This window comes from Mizuhopecten yessoensis, unplaced genomic scaffold, assembly GCF_002113885.1.
Source record: "Mizuhopecten yessoensis strain PY_sf001 unplaced genomic scaffold, ASM211388v2 scaffold9399, whole genome shotgun sequence".
Lineage (NCBI taxonomy): Eukaryota > Metazoa > Mollusca > Bivalvia > Pectinida > Pectinidae > Mizuhopecten > Mizuhopecten yessoensis.
This window is the reverse complement of record NW_018408028.1, coordinates 124,333-147,321: the sequence shown is the minus strand read 5'-3', so window position 1 is coordinate 147,321 and position 22,989 is coordinate 124,333. Positions and strand designations below refer to the sequence as shown.

General features: G+C 32.8%; 1 protein-coding gene across 3 annotated transcripts in view; it reads left to right on the top strand.

Moving 5' to 3' along the window:
• The window catches only part of LOC110458014, a 77,858-nt gene that overhangs the window by 39,349 nt on the left and 15,520 nt on the right, over positions 1–22,989 (top strand). Inside the window, exon 1 of one of the 3 annotated variants that reach the window (XM_021509541.1) lies at positions 14,044–14,384. The exons of 1 other annotated variant lie outside the window; for it this stretch is intronic. In XM_021509541.1, the coding sequence (XP_021365216.1) occupies positions 14,317–14,384 (68 nt within the window). In that variant the 5' untranslated portion in view covers positions 14,044–14,316. Of the gene's footprint in view, positions 1–14,043; positions 14,385–20,001; positions 20,175–22,989 lie in introns of those variants that run through there. One more of the 3 variants, XM_021509542.1, reaches the window with a different exon arrangement.

Genomic DNA, 22,989 nt, shown 5'->3' with positions numbered 1-22,989 from the left:
GAAAATCAGGGGCATGATTGTGTTTAAAAAGGATGAATAGAGATTATATATCAGATGGTTTCCTATAGATACCATCTATTTTTAATAAAACCGAGATTTTCATCATGACTGCAAACCATGTGTGAAAAAAATGATATATTTGCCCTTAGGTGTGAAATATAATTGAAATTAGGATAATCATTAGGATAAATAGGGGATATCTATCAATGGTTTCCCATAAATACCATATGATTTTATTAAAACCTAGATTTTCATGAGTGTAAATCAGAAGTGAAAAATTTCAGTATGTTCTGTCTCATTGGAGTAAAATAAAATATGAAAATCGATAAATTTCTCTTTGGTAATTTTTAAAACATTGAGAAAGTTTGGCGATTGGTAGTTTATCTTTGGTCCTGGAATCTGCTACTCAATGAAACGCTTAATCGTTTGGTAAGATTTGCTAAAAAGTGATATAACTTGTGTAGTTAAGTAAATGGGTTAAATGTATTAACAAAGTTGTATCAAAACAACCACTTTTTCTATCTATCTACATCTGAACAGAAAGTCTGTAATTTAAATTCAGTGAATAGAAAATACAATTCTGATTGGTTCATATGTAGATCCTTGTGTAAGCAATGTATTTATGGCACACAATCATTTGTGTCTACTGCAGAATGAAGAAGATAACAATAGATAACTTCCAAAATTTTAAGATTTTTTTCTTTTTTTCTATGTATATAATTAGGGCTTTAACGTCTCAATAAAGTTGCTGGATTTAAACATTTTCTTCAGTTCTGTTTTGTGGTGGAGAATAGTATCAAGTGTTTAGAAAGGAATAACAAAACTCCTATAGACTATCTATGATAAATACAATGAGGAAATAAAATTAATTAAAAGACAGAAAAAACATGAATTTGTATTACACATAATATGTCAGCTTCTCGTAAGAATTAGAAATATGATTCTTATTTTCCTGTATTAATGAAACATTTCAGTCCTTAGAAAAGACAAGTTAATTTCTGTATCATGTTTCTATGTCAAACAGTGGCTATACAACTTGGGAGGCAAGCAGAAAAAAGATAAAATCACACAAGTTAACGGCCAATTGATTCGAGAATAAGCGAGGCACACGCATGTCGGCAACACGCCCACTTAGCGGAGGCATGTCCATACAATGGCCAAACGCATGTGATGTGAAATTTATATGGCCAGAAAAACAGATGTGGGGGCCGTTCATAACAAGTAAAAACACTGCCTTTGATAGGCCTCTTACACGCTCACGGTGAGCTGCTCCTCTGTCAAACAAATACTTCTATTTCAACAGTTATACTCTAATTACCATATAAACGCCTTGTCATTTGCTTTTCTGTCCTCATCATCCCGTCCTCCCCGTTGCCTAGCAGCATTTTACATGTAGAAAAATGAGACTGTCAATATGTTTTGACATGGAAATTTGTTTTAGATAGAGAATAAAAACAACCTGTATGGTTTGGACACACAGAGAAATAGAATGGAAAAAATTGTATCACTTTCATAACAAAGGAGCCCTTACTATTGGATGTTTACAACATAATAGAAATCTGTTTTGATTTGGTTAGAAAAGAAGCTGCTGGTTCACGCTTGTTTACTGTCCGAGACTGACAGATGTAGGAACAGCAAAAATGAAGAGTTTTTTTTATTCTTTTCCAAAACATTCAAGTTTGCTTTTGAAATGAATTTGACAGTCACATAAAGGTTTGGTGGATGGGCTCTTGGTTAGAACAGATTTTTTTAATGTTAACAGATATTCAGTGAGTAAACATGTAGTGTCAGCTATAAAGCTACTTGAGAGAAACCGATTGTACACGATTTATACATATTTAACAATGTTAATCTGAGAAGAAGTGACATTTTGCTTTGTTTAGGGAACAAGTCATACTTGATATATGGTCGAGACAGCTTATGAAAGAATAATAAAATTATCCACATTTTCAGATAAGTGTGTTTTAAGTACACCTAATTACCTTCTTGACTGAGATTTATGAAAATGTTTACACATCATCTTACACTAAATAGTTGTGCTTTTGCAATTTATCTTGGATTTCCACCATTCTATAGGATTTGTACCCCATTTCTGATTTTCAGGAGTTATACCCTTTTTCTGATTTTCTGGTGTTTTTTTTTTACTTCCCTTCTTGATGATGATATTCATGAAATCTTTTACACTTGATCAATAAGTTTGATTTTCATTGTTTTTATAGCAGTTATAAGTCTCTTTAAAGGTTATCTGGTCACATTTGTATCATTATGCGTAAAAAGCCTTAGACATATTTAAAGCATTTTAAAATTCTACAATTACAAGTGAGTATGTATTGAAATCATATTTTCAAACTCAAAATTTTTATAAAGAAAATTGAAGATGAACAAAGAAAACTAATATTGATAATACAAGTTTATGTGGTGTGGCTATATTTTTTTTTTATATAATGAGATTTACAAGCATTGTCCCTGTCCATACATCAGTCTGGGATCGGCTCAGGAGAGTTAGGAGCTGAACATCAGTAATTCTCTACCAATTGTACAATCATAAAAGTGTACTTACTGTAAGAAATGTGAGATTACGGAAAATGAAACATTGTCACAAATCAAATCAGGAGGAAAACTAATGTCTGCAAAGCGCCTGTTCAATTCTCCTTTAGCGAGATCCTTCAGACCTTTTTATTAAATTCGGGAAAAATTCTATCACCGATGGTCTCTTCCCATCGTAGTTGGCCCTGCAGTAATTTCCCTGGGGTGACCTGGTAACAGACATTTTGAACTGTCAAAACTTGTCAAACGACCTATTGGGTTGCAATTTGAGACCAGGTTGTGACCTATGTCATTTTGGATCCTTTGGGTGCTAAAATATAACCCCTGTTAATCACCCTCTACTGGCCACGGAGAGGGGATTTAAGGTACATACATTATTGAATAGATTCTTAGGAATGTTATTGGGTTTTTGTTTTTGACCACATACAACTTATGATCAACTCATTCACCCCTGAAATTTCATAATGGACTATTCCAACCTTTGCATTGGAAGAGTTTAAATGTGTCTTCGGGGGTGAATTATTTGACAGAGGTGCAATAAATATAATCGAGATTTCTACACTCTCCAAAGCTTTGACCCTATATGGAGACTCGATAGAAAATATATCAATCATATGTATGTTTTCATAAATCTTCAGAATTTTCTACAGAAGAGTTATATGACTTTTTTGCAGAAAAAGAGCTAAACTGAAGTTATGAATATGCTTATTTTAGTTTTTTGCAAAAAATAATTAAAAAAAACTAAATTTTGCTAAAAGAAGCAGGATGCATTAAATCTGTGATTGGATGTCGAACAAGTGACAAAATGTTAAATTAATTGGTTTAATTATAGAATATTTGGCATTGAAGACTTGGAACAGCTGAAATAATGACCGTGGAGGGAGTGTTTTGACTGGTAAATGTAGTAGTCGCTTGTGGAAGTGACCACAATATCAGATTAGTAACAACTCTGTATATTAAGGCTAACCTCATCATGCATATAAATTGTTGCAATGCGTAAATTTTTTATCGCCTGGTTTTATTGCCATCTTCCTCCTCCACTCTGCGACTTCCTTTTTCCTAATTGGTGCGTTTGGCTGTTTTTTTGGCGCTGTGTTGACCAGTGGTCAGTTGTTTAGGTTTTATAGGCCTAGTGTTATTGGTATTTATATTGATTTTGTGTGGCCATGGACATATAATATGAATCATAGTTTTTAGCAAGAGGCCTGACATTCTGTACCGGAGTTAAGGTTCAAACCGAGGCCACTATCCAATATTGACGCGACCAACCTGATTACTATGGACACATGTATACTTTCCCTTTGATCCATCAGTCTTGTTGTAATTTTTACTGTCGTTTTTGTGTTAATGTTACTTCTAGCAAAATTCCTGGTCCTCAAATTCATTTTAGGATATATGGTGTCATACTTTAAAATTTTGTTCCTTTTCCATCAAGCAACATAAAGAAACCTGTTATATATCTCCTGAACATCAATGTGGACTGTGTAACTGTATTGATGGATGTACAGAATGCAATGGAATCTTTCAGAAATGCTACATTATCAGAATTCTAATTAAATCATATCAGGGGGAGACAACTCAATGCATGTGTAATGTGGAAGGGAGACAACTATGCTTTTACAGGAAAATCTATTTATACTGCCACAGTTGGTCCAGCTAAAATCTGTTGTTATAAAGGAGAATTTTGATATGTCTGCGACGATGATATGAAAAGAAATTGTTATCTAAAAAAAGGAAAGGGATCCGATATGTCAGAAAGCAGAATGGAAAAAGAAACAAGGGACATTATATTAAGGTTAACAGTCACTTAGGAAACAAGGTCATCGCAAATGAGTATTTCACAGGTTAAAGTCAGTTTTGTTTGTGTCAAAAAAAATGTTTGGAATGCTAATTCTGAGCTGATGAGAATTTAAAAAAAAAAGGAATGAAAAAATAGCACTTTGGTAGGCATTTTTACCAGAAAATATTGGACTCTGCAGTTGACTTAATGCTCGAACTGGGTCCAATACTCTATACTCTGCAGTTGACTTAAAGCTCAAACTGGGTCCTATACTCTAGACTCTGCAGTTGACTTCAGGCTCAAATTGGGTCCTATACTCTAGATTCTGCAGTTGACTTAAAGCTCAAACTGGGTCCAATATTATAGACTGCAGTCGATTTTTGGCTCAAACTGGGTGGAATGCTTTAGACTCTGCAGTTGACTTAAGGCTCAAACTGGGTCCAATACTCTAGGCTTGGCAGTAGACTTAAGGCTCAAACTGGGTCTAATACTCTCGACTTGGAAGTTGACCTTGAGCTGTGATGGGTCCAATACTCAAGACTTGGCAGTTGACTTTGAGCTGTGATGGGTCTAATACTCTTGATTCTGTAGTTGACTTTTGGCTCAGTCTAATACCATAGGTCTCACATCTGACCTGTTATAAGACTGTCTAGACCACATCATTGCAGACCTGGCGGCTTAAACTTGGTCCAACACTATACATCAAATCTTACCCAGGGGTGCAAATCTTCCTTTCTGAAAATGGATAATTGAAGTTTGGAATATATGCATCGATAATCCTTGACCACAATGTCTTGACCTTTTGCTGAAAACAATATTTATAGATAATCTAGTCAGAGTATTGACCTACCTCATAAAAAACTCTGTGGACTGGCCTCCTTTCTCAATGTGTTTTATGAACCTGTATTGCTCATATTGATTATGTTTCACTTCTCGGCCTCTGTTAGGCCATTCTGTGGTCAGCAAAGAGACATAGCCGATTATTTGTGTCAGAGATGACCATTCCAAAAATGGTTCAAATTGATTTGACCGGCTGAGAAACGGTCAAATGATTGGTTTGAGTTTGTTAATGAAGGCTGTTAATAGTGATGGGTGGTGCAATGAAGATGTAAGTATTTCTGATTGGACGATATTTTTCACTTCGGTTTCTGTAGTTACGAATAATAGAGGGCTGAAAAAGGCTGTATATATATCACTTTTTTCAAATCCATCTTGCAAAGTTTAAAAAGTAAATTCTGTTTTATATTTAGGTCTTAATTAATGAGATGTTTGATATTATTTAAGTCTTAATCAATGAGATGTTTGATATTATTGAAGTCTTAATCAATGAGATGTTTTATATTCAGGTCTCTATCAATGAGATGTTTTATATTTAAGTCTTAATCAATGAGATATTTAATATTATATAAAAAATACAACTTGGTTTTTTCTTTCTCTGGAGCTTTACAAGGTGTATTTTTTTGCCAATTTTGTATGTTCTTACCTACCTTTATAAGTTACACCAAACATGTATTGTCTTGCCAACTTTCCCAATGTGTATTTTCTTGCCCAGCTTCCTATTCTTTGTTTTCTTGTCAAGATTTTTAACTGTTTTTGATATTTTAATAATTATGACTTTTGGTAAATGATTGTAAGAAAATATTTTTGTTTTAAAAAATGGATTCAGTATAACAGGTTAATTAATGTTGGATGGAAGAGCTGAAGTGCTTACATTCCGAGATTCATGCAATTTAAAATCTGTTGGGAAGGATACAAGTTCTTTTATCAACGCTGAAAAAACATTTATGTAAAATTGAAATCAATTTGTCTGTTTAATAAAATACAATTGAAAATCATAGCAGGTGGTTTATTCAGGCCCCTGGGTCTGTTTCAGCTTCATGGTATAGCGAGGTGTTTTTACTCTTCAAGCTATATTTTGTATATTTTCTAACCTAGCAACACAGGACACAATGTGTATTTTGTAGCCCAGCTTCACTTGACATGTGCCTTATTTTCTTGGCATATACACCTGACCAAGGCTGTGATATATGGGGGAGATGATGTATTTTCTGACCACTGGTTTCATTCTGTCATGTTGACCTGTGGTTTCCATGACATCGGTGACAGGTGGACTACAGCACAGCTCACACCTGTTTACATAACTATCTATCTTCCTTCACCATTTTGTGTGGACAAATGATCCCCCAAGGCCTGGCTACTGTACACACTGTATTTGTTACAAATGGTCAGTTTTATATGTATTTGTCAACAAATGGTCAGTTTTGAAATGACCACGACCCTCCTTTTCGAATCCTTAAATATTTCAATCTACAATATATTGTAATAGTCGTCTGTAAGAGAGTCAAAGGTTTGTGTTGCAATGTTAAACCATGTATACTGACTTTAAAATGAAATTTTATTGACTTAACTTGAAATTTAGATTATACATTGGTGGTATTGTCAATTGAAAAAAAGCAAGTGGCCTTAAAATTCAACATGATGAAGATAATCTTAGGCTAGGTTAGTGATTTGAAATCAAATGTTTGCAACCAATTATTTATTGATTATATAGTTTTATTTAGAAAATGTTTGGCTTTCCAAACCCAAATCCCAATACCACCAATATGATCAGGAAGCGGGAGGGGATCTACTATTTCAAATCTGTTACGATAAGTTTCAAAAATAGTGAAAATTTGTTTCCCTAAGAAGTGAAAATAAGTCTTTAAAAACAGTAAAATAGTGAGAGAAAAAAGTTTGCAAATAGTGAAAATATTTATTCACAAGCAGTGAAAATAATCCTTCACAAATAGTGAAAATATTTATTCAAACATAATGAAAATATATATTCACAGATAATGAAAGAAGGTTGTTACAAAGTACGATTAATAGTAGTGTATGTGTTGTATGTTTTGTGTCACCAATCGGGCCACAGTGGGTCAAATATCAATTACACAAGGACACACTGACTAGCAAAAGACAAGTGGTAGTAGATAACAACACAGACTGACCACTGACCATTGTTGGTCTGGACACATATGTGTTGTTACTTATTAGCCTTGTAATTAATTTCAAGCCTTTACTGTCAGGTTTGTTGGTGTTTAGTGTTCAGTTTATGTCCTGTGTCACCTCACCTGGTCATCCCTTGACCACTTGTACATGTTTGGGCATTAATCTGACAGTGACACATGGTCTCCTGTCACTTAACTAACCATCATCAATTTTAGACCTAAACTTGGTCAGTGGTGACAGGTAAAAACAAGAAACATCATACGTGTAGAAATTAATTTACTGTGTAGGAGCGATTACCCTGTGTATTTTGAGTGCAATAAGTTTTACAATAGACATAATATATTCTGGTAAAATATCAGTTCATCACGGTATTATCATAATTATTAAACCTTAAAAATGTATTATTTTATTAAAAAAGCTAAAAAAAGAAAGTCATACTTATTAAAAATAAAAATAAAAAATCATTTAAACTGAAAAAGTTTCATTTGTTAAAATTATCTACAGATACTTCAAAAATGATAAAACTGAACTTAGTCTCAAGTGCTGATATGTCAAAAATTATAAAACTGAAAAAGGCTTAGCTTTTAAAACCAAAATAGTCTCATTTGTTAAAACTATATAGAGACTTCAAAAAAATATTGAAATTAAAAACGGTTGAATTATTTAAGCTTCTAATCTATACAGACTTCAAAAAAAAATTAAAATTGAAGAAGGCTTTATTCCTAAAACCGAAAAGTCTCAATTATTAAATCTTTCTACATTGATTTATAAAAATCTCCCTGTGGAGAACCGAACATGAAGCTGTGAACAGCTCGGTGCCAGTACCCAATGATTTGAGTCTACTTACAGTGTACTTACTCTACTGTTATATTTCTAAATCTAAAAGGACAAAAGTATTAATAAGATCAGACAGTTTGCTAAGGAAAAAAGTGAAATAAGAAACATATACTGCATTCCTGCTATAGAAAATATATATTTATATATCTTGAAATGGATTTCAACCTTTAGTTAAAATGTTCGAAATGTTTGCGGAAAAGTCGGGAAAATGTTCTTGCTGTTAATAGGTTCTTACTTTGTCAATTAAAGTCTTATAAGTACACACATTAAAAAAAAATGAAACTCAGGGCGGTAAGAATTTAAAAATGGAAATGCAGGGTAGCTATAAAAAAAATTAGAAGATACGTTTACCTTGGCAACTCTAAACAATACCAAATAATATATACAGATCCAACTCAACTCATTGACCACTAAAATTTCATCATGAACTATTCAAACCTTTGAATTGGAAGAGTTCAAATGTGTCTTCAGGGGTGACTGAGTTAAAGTAGCAATGATGATAATGAAACAGTGTTTTATGATGAAGTCACATCTAGTTGTTCATATATAAGAAATGAAAGGCTTTCAGGGATCCCTGTTTTATTGTTGGAGGTCAGTTTTATGGGACAAAAACACTCCCTACATAGATTATCTCTGTGCTGTTAAAAGTAACATAGACCTTTTACATCGGGATAGTGACTAGCACAACCTTTTAGCAAAGACCTTTTAGCAAACGCAAAATCTGATTTATTTGATATAAATGATTTAAATGACATGGAAATACAGGGAAAATGGAGAAACAATACATAAACAAGCTTACGTCTTCAACAATGGTCTATAAAACAGGGTGGTAATGGTGTAAACGTAGAGGCAGTGATCTCCCATCTAACTTCTATATACTTCTACATCCCGACAAGTAAGTCTAGCTCCACCCCTGTATATCAAAATCATTCTTTAGTCGTACAAATAGAAAATCGTATAGGAATATTAAGTGAAAATCTTTTGTAATTAAATTTTTTCAATATATGTTTTAATTAAAGCTTTTTGTAGAATATTTAACGAGAAATTAAAAATTAATTACAAGAGTAAAACAAGGTAAAAAAAAAAGCATGTGGGAAATCGCAAATTTGATAGAAAGTCTAGGAACATCACAGGGGTAAAAAAATCTTACAATATTTTATCTTTAGAAAATAATAGATAATCTTTGGGAAAATTTCTAGTAATAGAAAAAATCACTGGTAAATTGCTAGTAAGGGAATGTCTATTAGAGTGGAATTTTCAACCTATTTTATCCTTGAGCAATTGTTATTGTTGTTTTTGACACATTATGTTCTTAATGCCTATTAAATGGCTGTCTGTGAAAGGGTGATCAAACTGCCATTGAACCATTTACTCCTATTTTCATGGTAATTTTATAGTAATTTCTTGTGGTAAACTAACTTTTTCATGAGCAATAAAACTATTGCTAATCAGTTTCTGATCTTGTCATTTTATTTTAGTTTCCATGGTGATTAAATTTTGTTTTCTTTGTCACCCATGACACTAAAGCTCTGGCAAGGTATATACAATAAAAATCTCACTAAAGCACTCCAACTCGCTCAAGTGATTAAAATCTAAGGGAGATAACTTTTCACTAACTGGCCCCTGGGGCTTTATACATAATTTATGATGGCACTCTTTACATCATTACATCAGAGTGAGGCTGTATCAAATTTCAAATAAACAAAGAAAAAGGCCTATTGGTCAGAGGACAGCTGGTCATTTGGTGTATGTCCAGCGCTCATTACTAATGGTCAGTTGGTGGTGTCTAGTGTCAGATGTTTTATAGACTGACCCTAGGTCAAGTAATGGTCAGAATTAATCATAGATTAAAACTGTGATAAAATATACATTTATGTATTATATGTAGCCAAACCGAGGTGTATTTTTGTCGAAGGGTCATTTTACAGGATAAGGTAATAAGCTAGATGAAGCATGCTCTTACATGCCAAATTGTCAAGAAATCTTGGACACCTTCATATAGAATGCAGGTACAGGTACAGCATTGTGTAGCTGACTTTTCAACCTAACCTGATGACAATTAAATTGTTTAAGTAAATATAAAAAAGAAATGAAATAAAAAAAACAACAACACGATTTGTAATTTTAAGAGAGAAACAAAATTATAATCAACTTGATAACATATGTTTAATAGTAATTGTTAAAAGATGTTAAATTATTAAATTACAAAGTTTTTCATGTTTAGGTGGGTTTTTTTTAATGACTAGTGCCTTTTGTGACAAGAGTCTATATTGTATGACAAAAATGCCTCAAGCCTGTTTTATGAGAAAACTATTTAAGATCCCACATTTTATGACAAAAACTAATGACAAAATAGACTGTTTTCAAATTAAAAAGGGTAGAGTTTGAGGTATGTGCTGTGAAACAGTGTTTTGCCTGGTAATGGCCTACCGTCTTTTATCTTCTATATAATACTTATGTATCATACATGTTAGAACTCGTAGGTCAGACCTGACCCTGGCCTGATAAACCAGCCACAAAAATCTACTTTTATATCCTTTCCATTAAAACGGACTGAACTTGTCAACATTCGTCACTGTAAGGTTTCTCCCACAGTTTTACCTAATAAAGATAAATATACATTTAGTATGTCAAGATGGCTTTTCTGACCATCATTAACATTTTTGTCGAGGCACAGAAGTCCATCCAAATCAAAGTGGCAGATTCTTAACAAGTGGGCATTCCGGTCTTAAATTTTTTTGTAGTCGTCCGACATTTTTAAAGTGACCAAAGGGGTGTTTGGTAGATAAAAATTGAAAGAAATTACTATTGATGGGCCTTTGGCCATTTTAAATGGAAACACAGGTAAGGCTGAAACGGGATAAGGCTACTAGAGGTTACATCATCGTGATATCAAATGTCTCAGCCGCAAACACAATTTACATTCTTCAGTTGTTACTGTGATAGAAAAATATGAAGAAAATAGTGTTTACAAAAGGTTAAAGGTCAAAGGAACTTGACCCTTCAGGGAAAATCCATCTTTTCCCATTCCAACAACACAAGGATCATTCATCTAACATAATGATAGGCTATGCTTGATCAAGATTAAAGATTCCAACCAACCAATATGTTTGTTAGGACCTAAGGGCTAAAAGGATGACCAATGGTCAAGCCATTCTTTATCATAGACTGACCAGTATCCATCTGGCTGGACTGGAGTCTTCTCAACATCTCAATCTGTGAAAGGAAATAACCAAATTTTTAATGGCAAAAAACCCCAAAACTTTCTGCTAATCTAAATTATCCATATTCAACTGGAGGTCATTGTTCACAATCAAATCAAATGAATTAACATGGTAATAGTTGATTCTTTTTGTCTTTCTAAAAAATGAGTTTGATATTTAAAAAATCAAGTTATTCACCAATATCATTACAAAATCAATATCTATACTTCAGTTGTATCTTTAATTTTGCCTGTTATGATGGTTGGAAAAAATGAATTCTGTTATTTGAGGTAGATTTTTGAATCAGATTGATATTTTACAAGAAATTTAAGTAATTTTTGAAGAAATCTGATGTTTTCCTGTTTTATCGTCATTTAAAACAACAGTTTCGATTTTGAAGAAAATGTCTGCAAGAATTTCAACAGAATTTTATGAGGTATGAGAGAAGGTTGTTTTATTCACAAGGATAATATTCTACAAACTCTTCCTATGTATAAGGCACACTTAGATTTAAAAAAATTATAAAATAAAAAACGAACAAATACGGAAACGTGATGGCAAAACAAATACTAATAATCAATGCAAGAGAATTAAAAATGCTGTAGACTTGTAGCCCTGGAGGGGACCAGATGGGCTACATTGATAGCTGTTCAGACAAATAAGGCCATCAGGTTGACATCTGTCTGTGATGTAACTTTCTAAAGAAGAAATCTTGGTCACTGATTAAACCCTGAAGGTTATCTTGGTACCTGTACTAATGTCAAAGTTTTAGTGTAACTGTAAAAAAGTAAGTCAGATACTAGATAAGGACGCTGGTCAAGGTCGACTGTAAAAATAGTAGTGCACATATAAATCCAAAGTAAAAATATTGAAAATAATATATTGAAATAAAAATGTCAATTGTGAAAATTAAATACTTGTTGTATTTTTACACAAATGCAATTCAATACAATTAATTGAGAAATGTATGTATAAAGTATATAATAGACCTTATTAACTCATCGTAAATTATAAAAATGTTCTATTCATACAACATAGTCAATGTATATTTCTAAATGCCTTACTGGAACAGGAGAAGACTAATATACGCTATGCCTGTTGTTGTCAAATCTTATTGTTGAAAAATAATAAAATTTGTTGAAATGAGAGGCACTAATTGTCCTTGAATATAGATATATATTAAAAAAAAATATAATCTCTATGATAACCATTAAATAGCCCCGTAAGATTTAGATCAATATTTTATACATTGGCGATTTAAGGGATTCATGTTTGATTAACCCTTACACACATTGAGAGTGCTTATAGGTTTAGAGACAGGATGTGATCAACAGGAGGATGTGTACCACACAAAACACTAAGTAAAATACTGTGTTTATCACCAGCTCTAATCACTTGTCTACAGATGTAAGGAAGTTACAACTCCAGGTTGATAGGGAGGGTAATCTCCATCATTGATGATGCTACAGGCACACTTATTAGTTTCATTATATTTATCTAGAAATATTTCTCTGAAATATATGATAAAATCATAAAAGAACTAAGGATATATGTAGAAATTTTGAATGATCAATGTAAAATATGTTTTATAGAATTCTCAACATATATTTTTAATGGTTTATCACCTGTAAGGCCTATTGGATATCTTTATATACATTGTAATGAATTGATAAAGGAGCATAGCTCATTTACATATTGTAACAATTTGATAAATGATCACAGCTCATTAACATAATGTAATAATATGATAAATAATCACAGCTCATTAACATATTATAATAATATGATAAATAATCACAGCTCATTAACATATTGTAATAATATGATAAATAATCACAGCTCATTAACATATTGTAATGATGATAATATTAATACATACACATAATGTTTTCTAGATTTTAAATATCTTTAATTACCATTACAATATTTTCTTTGTTCATTGTGTATATTTTATAACTGTTTAATATCGATAAATGCATTGCCCTATTTGCAATCTTCTGAAGGAAGAAATAAAAATCATAATTTAGAATGTGAAAAGATGAAAAGAAACACATTTTAATGATCAAAATATACTTAAAAACTAAATCAATATGTTGACTGAGGAAAGATGAAACTAATATTCACTTTGATGTTAAATGAAATTACATAATTTAAGAAATATTTATGCTTGTTTTTGTTAGAGTGGCTCAGATAAAATCAAGTATACATATCTAATGAACAGATCAATCCATGGGCATTTTAAAAGCTTTCAATTATTGTAAAAGGAAAACATTTCAACCTAATATTGACTTAAAAACGGACAGTGTTTATTCTGTAGGTACACCACTGGTGATACAATAGGGCTGAAAACTGGAGTTTTACATGTTGATCAAACAACAAAAGGTCTCACTACAGACATTTTTACATGTTTATAATAGAACAAAGTTTCAATGTTTAATGTTTTTTGGCCTGGGGCCTCTGGACAACAAAAGGCTGACCATGATGGCTTGCTTGTACTATCAAACCATTAGGTAATAATGGTGACCGCCCCCTGACCATTGATAAAATAAGATGGACATCAGGCTTTTTTCTCAAATACATATTTGGACTTGTGGACAGAGTACACACACGATTAAAGTTAGGCCTGCTGTATACATTGATAAGATATCAAAGTATAGTAGCTTTAGTACTGTAGTGGTCAGTGTTTAGTGTGGGTCAGTCTGTTGTACTACAGTGGTCAGTTAAAGAGGTACTATGTATGGTCAGTTTTACTAGGTATAGTACAGTGGTCAGTACTAGTGAGTGTCAGTGGTCAGTCCCCCTAGTGGTCAGTGGCTGAAGTACTGATGTGGTCAGTGTGTACAGTACACAGCCTATTTGGAGTACTGATGCTGCTGACACTGTAGTGACATGGACTATATGACATCTTACCATGGACTATATCATTAAACACTGGACAAGGGTCATTGCATAATTATTAACATGAAAATGATGGACACTACTACTGCAGTGGAGGATTGTGGTGGACAAACCAGCAATGAAGAAAAAAGGTATTTTATTTCTGCCTTGTTTATGGTTTTGCACTACAGGATATAGAATTGTCAGTTTTATACACACAGATGTAATTGCTGTGTTTAAAAAAAACAATCAGAGAAAGACTTTTGAACTGTTCCTGTAAATATACAGAATATTTTATCAAGTTTGAAGTTACAGGTACACATAGGTCATTTTTAAGTTATGAACAATGTGTTTTCTGTGTCAGATCAAAGTAGGGAAGGGTGCTTCAGTGTTGATAAGAATTTAGCTGGCTTTATCGTTAAGACCAGAGATTCCGAAGGTTTAACAGTGCGAAGGTTACATATAACAATGTGAAGGTCACAATTTGCTATAACCAAATATTTTGAAAAATTTCAAATTACATATGTTATAAATATATATATATATTGAAATTGTGTTTTGGGACTTGATTTAATTTTGGCTGGAATTTCTTTTTGTGTTACATTAATTTAAACGAAAAATAACAACCAAGAGCTTACATTACAAATAACAAATAGCTTTGTTTCATGCATGTATTCGTTTTTATGAGGGAACTGTTTAGTGAGTTGTAGCAGAGGCTACTGAGGGCTAAGAGTTGTAGTAGAGACTACTGAGGGCTAAGAGCTGTAGTAGAGACTACTGAGGGCTAAGAGTTGTAGTAGAGGCTACTGAGGGCTAAGAGTTGTAGTAGAGGCTACTCAGGGCTTAGAGTTGTAGTAGAGGCTACTCAGGGCTAAGTCACTTATAATTTATGCATTGCTATTTTATTTAAAAACTCGAAAGTTTCATATTATCAAAACTTGTATTGAAAAATTTGTAACACGAGATAAATAGGCTTAAAAATGAAGTATGATGTTTAATAATTATACATCTTATTCAATAAAGGATACTCACTTTTGTTAATATTGAAAAAATATTTTTTGTGTGAATATTTGCCTTGGAAGAGAAATATAAAAAAAATATAGACCTCAAGCTCAAAAAGAGGTAAAAAGTACTGATAAAAAGCAATAAGTTTACTCATTGATCGACCGAGCATGTGACAAAACAAATATTTTCTACTGAAGATAACCTTGTTTTAAAGGTGAAACAGTTTGTAACACTGGTCAGATGAACAAAGGATAGTAAGTGGCCCTACCACAGATAACAGATATTATGTAACACAATATTTATTCATTTTATTACTGGTCATGCAGCCAGATCTTATAGTCATGTGTTCTAGATACACAGCTTTGCTGACCAAAGGTCAGCTTGACCTATGGTCAATTTTTCAATAATGCTCTCCACACAATGATAGTAAAACAGGGAGGTTGGCTAGTGCATGTAAACTCAGGCTACAGTGTTAAAAGATAGGTGTACACAAAACATGTAGGAAGGGCTCCATTGATAAGATGGGTAAATATAGGAGGGGTCCAACCATTTCAACAACCCAACAATATACATTGGGTGAGAATTCGTTTTTTAACCCTTTCATCCCTATGTAACTTAAGTAGACTCTACCAGGCATTGATCTGGATGAGTCCATTATAGTGAAAGGGTTAATAGGATGAATAAAAGCGGGCCTTTTTTGTTGAACAACTAGGGCTTTTTTGCATTGAACAATTTAGAGGGATTAGTTTGTGTTCAATCAGAGGGCTTAAATTAGATTGTGTAAAAAAAATAAAATATATATTTTGTGTTCCCTGTCAGAAATGACACAAATAATATCTGGTACTGATGCTGTTTCAGGGATCAATTAACTGTGTATATTTTAAAGTTGTCCCCTCCCACATTGTCAGGTGTCTAGTACTGATGTTGTGTGAGTGATGTCATTATTTACCTGTTTATTACAACACCCTCCCACCCCACAACCCCACCCTGATGTGTGACATGGTAAACAGCATGATAAGGTGTCATTTTATGTCACTGTGTATTATAACGAAGCTGTCAGGCTTGTATTGTCTATCACTGCCATGTCTGGTCCCCCCCACCCTCAGTCCATGACAGATCTAGTACCCATGTGCTCAGGTGACGTCATTCAGGTAGGACATTTGTTTATTTATAACAGATTTTGGAACTTATTTAGATTTTTTTTCTCAATTTCTCTCCTTTCGTGTGACAGATTAATTGGCCCTCCCCCACTGATAGTATTCACACTTCAGGAGCAAAACACATTAGACTCTGCACAAATATCAACTTACAAAACTGTACAACATGCAGTGTTTTGATAATAAGTAAGTTCAAAGTAAAAATTAAACCCATCCGACATCAATCTCTTGTTACAAAAATAATTTGGTATTCTGTTAGGACAAGTCTACGACTAGTAGATCTAGGTATGGCCATACTGGATTGATGAGTTAGAGTTATTGACCTTGATATACACAGGGTTGAAGTAGCAATTATATAATTATTGGTAATGATTAAAAAAAATTGTAAAATAGTTGTAATCCGTTGATTATAAAACAGCTACACCAACATGTAGTGAATAACTCTGGTCTTCTGATGTAACAATTGTGGCACGTTACTTGATTCGAGTAAAATAATCAATGGATGATGCAATCGATCATCAATCGGTTTATATTTTGGATCAGAAAATGGTTATCGATTATGGGTTAAAACTGATTGCCAATTACTGATGAAGGTTAAGAGAAGTGTGTGTATTCGTGCAAAAACTGTTTGTGCGTCATATACATTCCATTTGATTTTCATATGTTAAACTTTGATACTTTAGTTTCCTAATTATAAGTTGCTGCAACAGAAGTCGGCCAATCAGGAGTAGACCAATGCCCGAACTAGCAGCGATTTAATCAGCATAGTCAGGGTACCGTGGATATGTGGAACATGTGAACCATGATTGAAAAAAAGGTTGTGAAACACCTTGTCACCATTGATAGCATAACAATATAGTACTGCTAAAGATAATCTAACGAGAGTGACAATCTCCGTCATTCCCATATATCACGTACACATATAGATCTACAGCCGAACCCTTTCCGTTTGGTAACTGATGGTAAATGTAGCTAAACATATCGCCAAAATTAAGTCAGAGTTTCACTATTGAAATTGTTTTCTGCACTATATAGGATAGGTATTGGAAAAAACATGTATTGTAATCTTGTCTTATGTGAACATTTATCTCGTTTTCACGGATGACTGGTAGCAGAGTTTTAAGGTAAAGTTATTGTTAAAACATATTTCAGTTTACTTGTTTTTTTTAAATATTGTTTTAAAATATATGTTTTATTCAATATTGTGAAATTTCATAAATGATATCAAGCTTGGAGTTGTGTAGAATATGAATGCTATCATTTAACCGTAATATTATAACGTGACTAGGGCGGTTATGTAATTATATGTAAACAATTTTCCTTTTTCAATTTTTGACAATCTATATAAATATCCCAGATATAACCTGTTTGTGTAGGTGTACTAAATTTACACTGATGTGTTCGTCACTTGTAAATAATTGGACAACTGACCAACACAGTGTTTTGTATGTAGTTCCTTTCTGACTCATTTATCTATAATGACATGCCTGGCTTGACCATCAGAGAGTTCTCTGTTACTGACCAAGGCAATCTAACTGACCACTGCAAGGATATAAACTTGGTCAGCTTATCCTGTTATTGTGTAATTACAAATGAAATTCAATTCTCCACATTGAGACCTAGACCCAGTTTCTTTTTATAAATATATACAATTTTAATGAAGGTTTGTGTTGTTAAAACAGTTCTTGAGAGTAGATTCTACATGTAAGTAATTTTTTATGAAGCCTAGTAAAGTTAACAAATCTTTGACCATTGCATACTAACTTTTCTTCCCTTATCTATGTGGTCAGCTTTAGCTTTTGACCTAGTTATTGTATTACATAACTGGACAGAGTAAAAATACCCAGGCAGCTGCCCACTGGCCCTCACTATCAGTAAAAACCCCTCATAAACATATGTACTTATGGACCATGGGGGAGAGGGGCTCTCCACGGGGATCCCCCGTCACATATATTACAGAAATTTGGAGAGGATTAGGTGTTGTTTTTTTAGGTTTGACTAAGCAAATATAATGTTGTATTTCTTATACATGGTTAAGTCAACAGGTTAACAAATAGTTTTTGTACGTATGTATTTCTTATACATGGTTAAGTCAACAGGTTAACAAATAGTTTTTGTACGTATGTTTGAACAATACAGGAAGTCTCAAACCTAATAGAGAATGTGAGAAAATTCAGGATTGGCAGGGATCAATATATAAAAAATACAGGAAGTCTCGAACCTAATAGAGAATGTGAGAAAATTCAGGCAGGGATCAATATATAAAACATATGGACGCAAACTGTGCCTCCTATTTAGTTTGATATTTATAACCCTTAANTAATGAATTGATATCCTTGGGAGTTGTTAACACTTTGTGTATAAAGTCTTTAACACTATCATCGTATTGATGTAGACACTGACTTAGATTAAAATCTAATTGTTGATATTTTCCAGTATTTTGTCATCAATATTAATACTTATTTAGAAAATGCAATGTTGTATGACAGAAAAGAACGATCATTCATTGCATACTGAAAGTAAATGTGACGTTCTTCCTTAATTATCATAAATTCAAACGTCATCTGCTGTACATAGAATCCACCAAGGATATCAAGTTCAGAACTCCCTTTCTCAAGTATGAAAAGAGATACATATCATTTAAAAATTTTGCAATCTGTTTCAAAAATATTTCAACGCTTTGGGTAAAAATATTTATTGAATTAACCTCTTAAGTTCCACCATCAGATGAGATGCATTTTAACAGTAGCAGATAAAATATATAATAGGAGTAGATAAATAGGTGCTTTATTTGTCATTTTATCAAATTTAGAGTGAGTTTTTCCTCTTGGAATACAAAGTATATTTTGTTTTCTAGTGGATTCAATTCCATTCATGACATCAAGTTGATAGAGTTAAAAATTTATTTGAAAAAATGTCCATTTAGATAGTGACATGGCACAAAGTATTATAATAATAATAATAATTTCAGGTTCTTATATATATACCGCTTTATCACAACCTAGTTCGTAGGTCGTCTCAAAGAAATTACAAATTATTATTCATGGTTATAGGGCCTTTGCAACCAGCCAATATCTTTCTCAACTCCCTGGGGAGCATACAGCCGGGTGCCATTTCAGAGCTCACAGCTAGCATTCTACAATTCTAGCACTACCCAACCACATACTCATTTACAGCTGAGTAGACTGGAACAAGCGGAGTAATTAAAGTATCTTGTTCAAAGATACAACACAGTGCCATGACGAGAGTCAAACTCGCAACCCTTCGGTCATGAGCCTGGCCTCCTACCACTAGACTGACTGCCTCCTATTTAGTTTTATATTTATAACCCTTAAATATCTTGAAGAAAAAAATCCCTTTTTAGCAATGATGCTCTAAATGATTAATGACGCTGAACATTTTCTGTTACAGGTACTTTGTGCCTTTTGTGTGGTTAGAAAAAAAAATGTTAACACTAAATAAATGTGATGATGACAGGGATGTTTAGTTTGTAAGGCAGTGGTAGATAACTTCCAAACAGGAAGGCGACTCTTCACCTTGTTTGTGAAAATCGGAAATGATTTTTTTGACAATGGCTAGATGGATAATATAAGTGTATCGTTATAGGGGGTTATAGCCAGTCCGTGGCAGACAGTTTTGAAGATTTATGTTCAAAGTTGTTACATTTTCCCGAAAAAGAGAAACCTTCAGTGCCAATAAGAAATTTTCCATTTTTTTTCCATTGAAAAAAAGTTTCTATTGTTAATTGTGATGATAGGCATATCAGCAGAAGTGGACGAGGTAAGATTTAAAACTTTGTTTTACTTGTTATTTATTTAAGGCTAACAACCATTAAAAGGTATTGCAATTTATTGCAAATCATCAGTATTGAGAAAACCTTGACATTTTGAAGCATAAAAAATGAAAAAAAAAAAAAAAGATTTGGAACAAAAAAATGGATAAGATATAAACAGAGACCTAAAATATTACATACATTTCTGATATCTTATGCTAAACAATGATCAACCACTTAACTAGAAATCAAATATGTAGGTCTTGATGATAAAAACTTGATAATTCAATAAACAGGAATGTATTTACTATTATTGCTCAAACACACTGAAAACCAGATGTGAAAGATTCTAATTAGATTCCTCCAGATTGAACCAAGATCTCTTTAATTATTTATTTTGAACTTGTTATGAGCTTCTGTTTAAGTAATGATATTTTAATAATGGTATGCACTTGAAATATATTATGAATGTAAAAAAAATGTCATATTATTATAAATATTTTTTAGCACAAAATAAGTGAATTGTAAGTTAAATTGACAGACCATATACTTTGTAAGGGAAGGGAGGTAACTCCTTCAAATACAATTACCACCAATTTTCCAAAGATGATGTGGGGGCATTGATTTTTTTACGCTTTTAACAAAAGTTTTGTAGTTTGATAAATAAGAATATTTATAAGCCAAAAAAAGTGACACACAACAGTATTTTTGTTTGATAATTTGATTGGCAGATTAATATATTGTAAGTGCATCTACCAGCATATTTAAGACATGTAATAAATAAAAAATAAGAAAAAAAAGGGATTTAAGCACCATTCCATGAAGATAGATGCATTATGTACAGTTTAGGTTTGGTCAACAAAAATCTATCGTGTTAATGTTTGGTGGAGGTGAGTTTTACTTGTATGTTTGGGAGTCTGTCATCGGGTGTGTCCATATTTCCTGTTTGGTATTGATTAATTTTCACCACTATGGGTCGTTGAGTACAATAAACAACTCCGAGGTTGGAAATGAGTGTGATTGGCGAATATTTAATAACATTTTTTGGAATTATCTCTATTCACTGTTCTGGACATCCAATTAAGGTGACATGTTTTAATAAATTAATTTATAGCAAGGAAGAGGAAACATTTATAATTTAATAAGCATTCTTAAAACAACAAGATTTACGATAATAAATCCTTCAATTATTTCTATAGTATCTAGCAAGTCTTTTAAGTGCAACATATATATATATATTTTGATATGATCTTTAATATGATCCCCTGTACTGCAGATTTTAAACCTCTGGATATTACCAGTTCAATTTTACCTTTAACCTACGGTATTATGGGCCGGTGCGTCATTTATACTGAAAGTGACCAAGCCTGTTTTTTAAGCTGCCGTTTTTCAATAAACAAACTAGATGAAAAGAAAATATTGAATGGTGTTCTTGTTATCATAGGACCAGGGACAGAGGTCACACATGGCTAGTACGCAATCAATACCCCAACTTTTTTGTTATAGAAGCTTACTATCAAAATGTTGCGAAGATTATTTATAAGTGTATTCAGCGACATGATAAAAAATCTCATTTACGCTTTGAACAACATCAAATCACTATCGTAAATATTTTTTCAACAGGGACAAAAAGCCATTCAACTATCCAGATGTTGCTTTTCTTTCATTTCCTCTTACTGTAAGGATTTTATTTTATTGGTTAAAGGAAAAAAGTGAGATTGATTATACACAATCATTGGTTTCTGTGAAAGGATTTTATTACACTCCACCGAAAAAGTGGATAATAAAAAAACAGGATAAAATGTTTGTGTAGGCAGGTATCAACTTGAACTTCTATACACCTGAGTTTGTGATCTGGACAGGTAGCGGTCAGTTGGAAATGACCACAAAATCCATACGGCCAGGTATTAGCGGTCTTCGCATGGACAGTAAAAAAGTATATAGTTTTGCCGATATAGTAGAGTAGGGATTGGAACACAAATGCTGGCTCAAACTGTAAAAGGAAAACTACAGTTGTTTTGTTGTATATTCTTGATACTTACTGACAGTTGACGACTGGAATCTGAAGATATACAGGTACAGTGTATGCTTCTACAGGTAGTTCTGTAAAAGATGTAAGAATTCGGGCAGTGAAGTTATCAGGTAGTTCTGTAAAAGATGTAAGAATTCGGGCAGTGAAGTTATCAGGTAGTTCTGTAAAAGATGTAAGAATTCGGGCAGTGAAGTTACCAGGTAGTTCTGTAAAAGATGTAAGAATTCGGGCAGTGAAGTTACCAGGTGGTTCTGTAAAATATCGCAGTATGTAGGAATTCAGGTTGTTAAGTTATCAGGCAATTTATCACCTTTGCATCAATGAATTAAAAGATGATTGTATAAAATTTGTCAATTAATGTTACATATTTGACTCAATGTTACCAATTCTGCATTAATGCTTTATTACAAAAAACCATCATTATTCATTTCTATTTGAAAATTTCTTGGATTATTGGAAAATCTAATACATCTCATCCGTTTCTCTTCTTCCTTTAGTGTTAACAGAAGGCTACCTCAGATCTGGGAGGTTTCTCAACTGTTGTTTAAAGTATGATATATTTTTATGTGTAATTGAAATATCTGAAATACATACATGTAGTCTAATTTGTTATACTGTACATCTGATCTATCTGACCGGATGTTTCCCCTGAAACTTGTGGTTTCTGAACGTCATCAATATATATAGTATTAACAGTTTCCTTTTCATCCCTCTCAAAATAATTCTACCTTCCTTGGAGATAAACAATAGTTACACTCAAAACCCCCCTTCATATACTATAAGGGTGTTAT